Below are 10,739 nucleotides of genomic sequence, written 5' to 3'. Positions count from 1 at the left end.
GTGGCCGCACTGCCAGCACAGGCGCAGTCTGACAGCCAGAGCTTACTGCGCCTGCCCCGCAAGTATTTACACAGCGCCGGCGCCGGATTTGAAAAGAAAACAGCGTGCAGGGGGCGGCAACCATCGCCCCAGAAGATGTGAGTGACGGCTGTTGGGCACTTCACAGAGGCGGCTTCAGACCCGCCTCCGTGGACAAAGACAGGTATTTCTGCAGTTTCAAAACGCTTTATTTTAATAATACCTGAACACAAAACTAAAAGAGCCACCTTGTTAGAATGCAGCATTACTGCTGCACAAGGTGGCTTTTTTAGTTTATAACGGCTGCAGGGGGGTGACAGTGGCCCTTTAAACCTGCATAGAGACTTCTTTTCTTATTTTAGGCCTATTTGCTCTGCGGTCCCTCCTTCCAATAATCCTCCGCTGACCACACCAATGCTGCCTGTGTACCCCTGGAACCTATTTAAACCTGCATAGAGCCTACTTTTCTTATTTTAGGCCTAGTCTGTCTGCGGTCCCTCCTTCCAATTGTCCTCCGGTGACCACACCAATGCTGCCCGTGTACCCCTGTAACCTTTTTTAAACTGCATTGAGCCAACTTTGTGGTGTAAGGCCTACTACCAGTGTCTGTGTGTGCCACTCAATACAGCTGTCCTCCTCTTAAAAAAGCTGAGCTGCAATTGTCAGGTTTTCAGCCAATTTTAATCTAACAACTGCATTGGGGCTACAAGTTTGGTTGGGTTCTACCAACGGTGTCTGCCGCTCCAAGGTGTTTTCCAGGTTGCCTTTCCTGAGCTTCAATCTTCAGGCTCTCGTTAAATAGTTTTTAATATAACACTGCATTTGGCCTACTAGTTTTGTTGGCCCTACTATCGGTGTCTGCCGCGCGTTGCTGTTCTCCACTGAACAAAGCAGTGCCGCCTGTTTACTACTGTTACCAATTTTGAACTGCATTTAGCCTACTTACTGATTTGGGCCCACTCATTGTGTCAGCCTCTCATTACAGTTGTCCTCCACTGAACAAAGGAATGCTGCCTGGTTAGTCCTGTTACCAATTTTGAAATGCTTTTAGCCCACTTTATTATTTGGGCCTATATCTGTGGTTCCTCCTCATCCTGCCCATTGCCCAGCCAGTGCTAGATGAGTCTGCTGGTACATTGACCCAGACCACTACATTCCCCTTGCACGCTACACAGCCAGAATGTGACCCTGCTGAAAGTGAGGTTCCCCTTCCCGCATACCATACCACCTTACACGGGGACAAAGAGGAAGGTGCAGATGAAAGTGCAGGTTCCTTCATCAGGTGTGGGGGGGGGGGGAGGCGGCAATACTCGTTGGCGACGTCACTGGCACAGGGCCCCTCATAGTACGTAAAAGTGTCGCTGCCGGTTGGAGGCGCCCCCACCGTGCAAACACAACGCCGTACTTTGAGGGGCCCTGTGCCAGTGCCAATGTGAACGAGTGGGCCCCCCCTGCTTGCTCAGGATCACAGCACTTGCAAAGTTGTAATACTTACCTCTCCCTGCTCCACTGCCGTGACGTGGTCCAGATTTCCTGGGCCCACTAAATACTTGAACCAGCCTTACCCCCTACAACTTTAACCAAATGACCCCCAATTTCCAATGCCTAACTATTATTATAAGGTAAATTAAGATTGACAAGCTTCAGTAACAAGAATGGATGTTTGTGCCATTAAAATGGGCACTGTAGGTGGTTTCCTGGCCTCCACTCACTGCAGACTATGCTTCCCCATTGACTTGCATTGAGTTTCGTGTTTCGGTCGATCCCCGACTTTTCGCGATGATCGGCCGATTTCACTCGACTCGACTTTTGAGATAGTCGGGTTTCGCGAAACCCGACTCGATCCTAAAAAAGTAGAAGTCGTTCAACCCTACATTTATTTGCTTGGTCACACTGCAGGATACAGTCAGGAAGTTTTAATACAAGAGCATTAAAATTGAACAATTTAAAAAGGTTGTTTTTGTCCCAGGCATCAGATGTGAGTGGGCATAAAATTCTGGCCTTACTATAGTTTTTTGGGAGTGTCTTACAACATTTTTGGCAACATTTTGGTGACCAAAAAATCTTTAGCTGGCAAAAAAATCTTTAGCTAGTTCTTATATTTAGCACTGTGATTTGTACACCACACGCATCGCATATCATTGCGCTAATTATTGTACAATTTTATTACTCCAAATTTTTTATTTTAGTGTCATAGCCTACTTCTTGACACAATTTGGGTCATCCCCCAAAAAATCAAGGCCAGATTTTAATCAATCTATCATCTCCGTCATATGCACGCAGGGCTGCCACTAGAAATTTTTGGGGCCCCATACTGGCAAAATTTTTGGGACCCCTTGAGACTTCGCCCAGGCTCCACCCCTCGAACTGTCCACAGTCCCACCGCTCTCTCTTGGAAAAACTCCACTTCTCACCTATCACACATTAACAGTTCCCATCACCAGATCACACATATAGCCGGCAGCTTTTGTTATGGCCAAAAGATTTTTTCAAGCCGCCAATATTGACACGGTAGACACTTTTGGCCGGGTCCTACTCTACGCTAACCTATTAAATATTTGTTAAAATATGCAATACAATTTAGGTATATTTTGATTTATTTTTCAATCTTTAAAATGACCAATATCACATCCAAAGGGACAAATGCCACCACACCATGTCCAGACCACATATTACCACAGTGATCAAATAATATCAAATACAAGGAACAAATACAACACCATGACCAGACCACATATTACCACCACATATTGACTGAATTATAATTATTTATATAGCGCCAACATATTCCGCAGCGCTTTACAAATTATAGAGGGGACTTGTACAGACAATATACATTACAGCATAACAGAAATCACAGTTCAAAATAGATACAAAGAGGAATGAGGGCCCTGCTCGCAAGCTACAAACTATGAGGAAAATACTGAATACTCCAATACTGATCAGTAATAAAAAAACAAAAACACTACTATCACCATCAGTACCATTATACACAGATCTGTACTTAGTATGCAGTGTCTGTGTACAGGTAATCCAGTGATCACTGGTGACATTATACACAGGAGCTCTGTATATAGTGTATAGGTAATCCAGTGATCACTGGAGATATTATACACAGGAGCGCTGTATATAGTATACAGTGTATAGTGTCAGTGTATAGGTAACACACTGACTCACCAGTGACGTCTCTAGGTGAAGTCCTTCATCTTTGTTTTTCATCTTTCATCCAGCACAGACCGCCATCACTTCTTCCAGCCAGGGCTCATCTCTGCAGGAAATAACAGTTATCTCGAGCTCCGCTTGCAGAACACATTACTTATTTTTCCCAACTTCTACATTACACCACATGAAGAAAAAAAGGCGACATAGTATCACTTTACACCAGTCTTCCCCAACTCCGGTCCTCAAGAGCCACCATCAGGTCATGTTTTCAGGATTTCCTACTTATTGCACAAGTGATAATTGCATCACCTGGACAGGCAAGCATTCAATCACCTGTGCAATACTAAGGAAATCCTGAAAACATGACCTGTTGGTGGCTCTTGAGGACCGGAGTTGGGGAACACTGCTTTACACAGTAACAGGCCTGCCCCCCTATTTAAAATAGTATACTAAAAAAATAAAATATATACGTCACTGCAGTAATAATATCCTTTATTTAGCCCCTATGGTAATAATATTCCCCATCCTGGCCCCCGTGTGTCTCATTCCTGGCGTCAGCCATGTGTTCTCCCATCCTGCCCTCATGAGTATCCATTCTGCCCCATATGATCTCCCCATCCTGCCCCATCTGTCTCCAATCCTGCCCCCAGTGTCTCCAATCATGCCCGTATCTCCATTCTGCCCCGTCTCCAATCATGCCATGTCTGCAATCCTGCCTCGTGTCTCCATTCTGCCCCATCTGTCTCCAGTCATGCCCCCAGTTTCTCCAGTCATGCCCCCATGTCTTCCATCCTGCCCCGTCTCCATTCTGCCCCAATGTGTTCAGCGTTCTGCCCCAGTGTGTCCAGCGTTCTGCCCTTTTCCCACACAAGGACTTTTTATATAGAGCTAAAAATACAAAAGGGCGTGGCTCACATTGTAATAATGCGGCAGTCAAAAGGCACACCCTCAGAATATTACTTGGACACACCCCCTTGTAAGACCATGATGACCATCAGCACTATCTACAGAGGCCCATGTCTTTGGGACCAGGGAGTAATAACACAGAGGCAGCATGCCCAGCGGAAATGAGACATGCACTCTGACACAGGCCACTTCCGACCTGGTGACCGAACTTGTATATTCTGCGGTAGGCACGGCCCTGCTCTATCAGCCGTCCACACTAGCGGCTCCCCCCATCCTGCATTTCCCACATCCCGCATCCGCCCCACTGTGCATGGACCCGTCCTTCGTCTCTGCGTCCCGTTCTTTCCTCACAGCAGCCACATAAACAGGAAGACTGCGCTCTCTTTTGCTGCCAGAGTCAAGTACAGGCACCCAATAAGCGGCAGTGATGTCAGGATGGGCGGAAACCTTTCACCTCGAGTCTTTTTTTCCCACTCATAAATGATAAGTGGGCTTGGGTTCCGTGCTCAGCCAGTAACCTAAGGGCCCGGTTTAGCCTGCAGCTGCGGGTAGGGGCCTGGTGAGCAGATGAGACAGGGCCCCCTCTGCCCACCGGGCCCCATACGCCAGTCAGGGCAGTAATGCCCTGATTGCACGGTGTATCTGTGGTGTCCAAATCCTTGCTTTGCAGACATACGGACCAGAAACACATGGTCTACTTGCACATTGAACAAGTCTGTAGGAACATGTTCACACACCACCAAGAAACTTGAAGACACAAAAGAGCAGTGAGGCCAAAAATACTCTGTTGTAAAAAAAAAATCACAGTAATAAGCAAGTGCTAGTCAAAAGATGGAAAAAAAACGGTATTTAGTTGATACTTTTTTTTGCAATAAAATGTATACTAAGCTGCTCCACCAATCGTCAAGGTATACCCATATAGAGCAGTCTGTGTTTCTGGTTCGATAATTGTTCTCTTGTTTCTACAAGACTGGGGAGTCCACCACTCCTTATGGGTCATTTGCACTAAAGCTGTTCCATCCAGCATGTCCACATGGATATTCCCTCTCTAAACCCTGCTTATACAGGCACTATACAGATGATCAGGTTTTTAAATACATCAGATAGGGACTATATACATTAGTTAGGACTGCTCTATTTGGGTATACCTTGACGATTGGTGGAGCAGCTTTGTATACAAAAAAAGTATCAATTAAATACCCTGTTTTTTTCCATCTTTTAACTAGCACTTGCTTATTACTGTGATTTTTTTTTTTACAACAGAGTATTTTTGGCCTCACTGTGCTCTTTTGTGTCTTTGCAGGCATACATTGCATTTTTTGGTCCACTACCCTTGCTGTATACAGAATTTTGTTTTTAAATTTTTTACAAAATACAGGCCATTGAAAGTCTGTTACCTCAGTCAGACACCTGGTCTATCTGTGGTATTCAAATATTGGCTTTTCAGGCATACATTCCAGTTTTTGGTCTGCTAGACTGCTACCCTTGATGTATACAGTATTTTCTTGTTTTTAAAATTGTAAAAAAATACAGCCCACATATTGAAACAGTCTTATCTCAGTCATAAGTCTGGTCTATCTATGGTCTTCAAATCTTGGCTTTTCAGGCACACATTCCAGTTTTTAGTCTACTCTTGGTGTATACAGTATTTTGTTGTTTTTTAAAATTGTGAAAAATGCAGGCCACGTATTGAAACACTCTGTTTATCTCAGTCACACGTCTAGTCTATCTGTGGTCTGCAAATCTTGGCTTTTCAGGCATACATTCCAGTTTTTGGTCTGCTACCCTTGGTGTATACAGTATTTTGTGGTTTTAAAAATATACAGGCCACATATTGAAACAGTCTTACCTACGTCCGATGCCCGTTCTATGTGTGGTCTAAAAATAGTTGTTTTTCATGCATACATTCCAATTTTTGGTCTGTCTAATACCCTAGGTCTATACACTATTTTGGTAAAAAACAACATATATTACAGTGTGGTACAGTAGTTCCGTGACACGCCTCATCTATCGGTGGGCTACAAAGTGTGCTTTTGAGGCTTCCATTCTACTTTTTCTGTGGTGTGTTACCCTAGCTATAAAAACTATTTAGCAGTAAAAAATATATAGGCCACATATTAAAGAATCTGGTATCTCAAACGCCAGATGAATCTGTGGCCTACAAATTGTGGCATTTCAGAGCTACATTCCACTGTGTTTGCTGCCTTTGACCTGATTTCTATACACTATTTTGGGGCTAAAATAAAAACACAAGCCACATATTTTACAGTGTGGTATCTCCGTGACACGCCTCATGTATCTTTGGTCTACAAAGTGTCTTTCAGGCTCCCATTCACCTTTTTTGCTGTGTGTTACCCTAGCTCTAAACAGTAAACACTATTTTGGGCTGAATGTAAAAAAAAAAAAAAAAAAAATTACCCCATGGGAAAATGTTTGTCAGCCCATACACTTAGGGTATGTGCACACGTTGCGGAAAGAAGTGCGGATTTTTCCGCAATGATTTTGGTAAATCTGCAGGAAATTCGCACTGCGGATTTACTGTGGAATTTTGACAGTTTTTGTGGGGATTCCTATTATGGAGCAGGTGTAAACTGCTGCGGAATCCGCACAAAGAATTGACATGCCGTGGAATAAACAATGCAGCGTTTCCACGCGTTTTTTTCAGCAGCATGTGCACTGCAGATTTTGTTTTCCATAGGTTTACATGGTACTGTAAACTCATGGAAAACTGCTGCGAATCCACAGCGGCCAATCCGCTGCAGATCCGCAGCAAAATCTGCAACGTGTGAACATAGCCTCAGTGTAAGGGCCTTCCTCCACATCTCATCATCCACTGCCACTAGATCACCAGGGTTAACGTGTTCCGTGCTGCTACAGCCAGTCAATTTTTTGGCAAGGGTGTCTATGATCCCCATAAAAAATTGTGTTTAAAAATGTACCCCCATGGTGAAATGGTTGTCAGCCCATACACTTAGTGTATGGGTATTACGAGTCTAGGAGACCCACTCCTTTGTAATGGGACTTTTTTTTTTATGAGGCACTCCTCCATGTTTCTTCCAAAGGGGGATTGGGGTGCGTGCAAATTTGGGTCAAGGCGGCTCTTGCATTCAATGCATAAGAAAACAGTATGGCAGGACCAACCGAATAATGTGAAGTGGGCTTTCCTGTGGCCATCCAGTACCTGGGTGCATAGACTTATTGGGATGCATATGACTTGAAAGCAGGGCAGGCCTTGCTTTCAATTCAACATTTTTTAAGGAAGCCCTCCTGTACCTCTCGTGAAAGGGGTATTGGGGTGCGTTGTAATTCTTGGCAGCCCAGTCACTCACTTCATAGGCAGTAACAGCATAGGAGACTCACTGTTTAATAATGGCCCTTTAAGAATATTAATGCCGCCTGATGCCCCTCTAAAAATAGGCTTTGTGACTAAGAGTCCCTCCTTCATAAATGAAACAAGATGTCTCCTTATGTGTCATACACCACATGGCCAGCTAGGGTTGTTAAATCTTACAATGACATTTCCCAGTGAATGCATTTGTATTGGTTGAAAGCAATGTTACAGTTGAAAAACGCATCAAAAACTCTGCGTGTGAACATGTTCCTCCATCACTTGGACTATTTTGGTCTGGAGTTAAAAATTTTGCCTTTTATTCAACTCATTACCCTGGCAGGATGTACTTTAACATATTTCCCAGCAAAATCCATTTTGGTTTAGTTTTCGTATGTTTTTTTGTGCACCTGTAAAAATGGCGTGAAACTCTGACAACATTGCTTACAGCTGTGACCTAGGAGTCAGAAATGCTTCCAGGGGCGATTCCCCATGATGTTCCTGGGTCACTTGAGCAGAGTTTTCATTTTCAGACACTTTTAGACCTTAAAAAGACCCCCGAGGGGGTCAAGGTAAAATTATTCAGGTTTCCCATAGACTTACATTGGGCTGGTTGCTCTGGTCGAGTACCCGAGAATTCCAATTTGCTCGACCCGAGCAACCGAGCATTTTAGTGCTCGCGCATCACTGGTTAAAACTATTCCAACATTCCCCTATGTGATGTCTCTGATGTTTATTAACAGTTGATTTCCAAGTAAAATATTTCCCACATTAAGAAAATGAAAAAGGCTTCTCTTCCGAGTGACTGCTCTGATGTCTAACAAGAAGCGCTTTCCATTTAAAACATTTCCCACATTCTGAACAAGAAAAAGGCTTTTCCCCCGTGTGAGTTATCTGGTGAGTAAGAAGCACTGATTTATGTGCAAAACATTTTCCACATTCTGAACAAGAAAAAGGCTTCTCCCCCGTGTGAGTTATTGTGTGTGTAACAAGATTACTTTTATAGTTAAAACATTTCCCACATTCTGAACAGGAAAAAGGCTTCTCCCCCGTGTGAGTTATCTGGTGATTAACAAGCACTGATTTATGTGCAAAACATTTTCCACATTCTGAACAAGAAAAAGGCTTCTCCCCCGTGTGAGTTATTTTGTGTGTAACAAGACTACATTTATGGTTAAAACATTTTCCACATTCTGAACAGGAAAAAAGCTTCTCCCCTGTGTGGGTTCTTTGATGGCTAGCAAGATGTGATTTCCGGATAAAACATTTCCCACATTCTGAACAGGAAAAAGGCTTCTCCCCTGTGTGGGTTTTTTGATGGCTAACAAGATGTGAGTTCTGGATAAAGCATTTCCCACATTCTGAACAGGAAAAAGGCTTCTCCCCTGTATGGGTTCTTTGATGGCCATCACGAGTGTTTTTGAATTTAAAACATTTCCCACATTCTGAACATGAATATGGCTTCTCCCCTGTGTGAGTTCTCTGGTGAATAACAAGCAGTGATTTACGCACAAAACATTTCCCACATTCTGAACAGGAAAAAGGCTTCTCTCCTGTGTGAGTTCTATGGTGATAAACCAATTCTGATTTATTGCTAAAACATTTCCCACATTCTGAACATGAATATGGCTTCTCCCCAGTGTGAGTTATCTGGTGATTAACAAGCGCTTTTTTATGTGCAAAACATTTTCCACATTCTGAACAAGAAAAAGGCTTCTCCCCCGTGTGAGTTATTTTGTGTGTAACAAGACTACTTTTATGGTTAAAACATTTTCCACATTCTGAACAGGAAAAAAGCTTCTCCCCTGTGTGGGTTCTTTGATGGCTAGCAAGCTGTGATTTCTGGATAAAACATTTCCCACATTCTGAACAGGAAAAAGGCTTCTCCCCTGTGTGGGTTTTTTGATGAATAACAAGATATGAGTTCTGGATAAAACATTTCCCACATTCTGAACAGGAAAAAAGCTTCTCCCCTGTGTGGGTTCTTTGATGGCCATCACGAGTTTCTTTGAATTTATAACATTTCCCACATTCTGAACATGAATATGGCTTCTCCCCTGTGTGAGTTCTCTGGTGACTAACAAGCTTTGATTTACGCACAAAACATTTCCCACATTCTGAACAGGAAAAAGGCTTCTCTCCTGTGTGAGTTCTATGGTGATAAACCAATTCTGATTTCTTGCTAAAACATTTGCCACATTCTGGACATGAAAATGACTTCTTTGCTTTAGGAGCAGTTAGTTTTTTAATGCCTTTTTTTTTACTTTGACTTTCCTTAGTAGTCAGTAATGAATCAGAAGATGGGACCTGTTTCATAGGATCAGATGACAAATCTTTGCTGTGAATGGATGATGGTATATCTGGAGTAAAAGCAATCACTTCAGTTGTATCTTGTAGGATTTCAAGATCATCAGATTTAAAAATTGAAGAGGTCAGCTGTCCCTCTGATCTCCTGGTACAGTCATCTAAGATAAAAAACAATTATTTTTTTTATAAAAATATTCTTGAATTTTATATTTTTGAACATTTCTACTTAAACAGTCCATAAAATGGCAAGCCATGTTAAAAATACTTTATTTACCAAGACAATGACAGTTCACAGTCTAATAGAAAACCTTGTTGGATGAACAAGTAGTGTGTAGTGATCAACCGTTTGTTCATTCTGCCTCCCAAATATCGAATAAAAAGAAACCAATCAATGTTATGTAGGCGAAAATAATACCAATTCTCTTCTCACAAAAAACAAGTCCCCACTCAGGTCCATTGTCACGATATTGTATGAAATATCATATAAGTTTGTTTCCCTGCCAGCACATAGTGTGGGCGGTGACCCCCCCTTCACTCTGTGTTTAGCTTTCCTTTTCAATGCGTGTGGGGGAGATTTTATTGCCTCTAGCTCTGAGAGCAAAGGAATTTATGACCAGGCTGGAATCTTCCTCTAGCAGAAACTGGATTAGAAGTTTCTAGAATCCATGAGAGTCCTTTGTTCCATTATTGTAAGATATTGGGCCAATGACTGGGGCCAAGAGAATCTTAGATAGATATTGGTAAAGTCCATCGGAGCATCTATCCATCACGGTAAACATGAGCTTCTAACTCCATCAGGGAATAAAGTAGGGATTTCTCTGTAATGACACATGACACATAGGACATATTTGATCTCATTAGAATGCCAACGTTAATACGAGATGAATGCTGGGTTTGTTATGACTATGACATGTTCTGGAGCAGAGTTATAGAAATTAGACAAATTTAAGGTTGAATTACTAAGACTGAGGAGGTAGGAGGGACGGAGTACTCCAACCCCTTTCTGTGATGTCACAGG

The 10,739-nt window shown here is 42.8% G+C and overlaps 1 protein-coding gene across 1 annotated transcript in view; it reads right to left on the bottom strand.

Annotated features, from left to right (window-relative positions):
- Positions 1 to 5,347: 5,347 nt before the first annotated feature.
- LOC138657425 (zinc finger protein 665-like) overlaps positions 5,348 to 10,739 on the bottom strand; it is an 88,450-nt gene continuing 83,058 nt past the window's right edge. The window contains exon 7 of the mRNA XM_069745207.1: positions 5,348 to 9,879. Within this exon, the coding sequence (XP_069601308.1) occupies positions 8,186 to 9,879 (1,694 nt within the window). The 3' untranslated portion in view covers positions 5,348 to 8,185. The remainder of the gene's footprint in view (positions 9,880 to 10,739) is intronic.

Source organism: Ranitomeya imitator, chromosome 1, assembly GCF_032444005.1.
Source record: "Ranitomeya imitator isolate aRanImi1 chromosome 1, aRanImi1.pri, whole genome shotgun sequence".
Taxonomy (NCBI): domain Eukaryota; kingdom Metazoa; phylum Chordata; class Amphibia; order Anura; family Dendrobatidae; genus Ranitomeya; species Ranitomeya imitator.
This window is presented reverse-complemented; position numbering and strand designations above follow the sequence as displayed.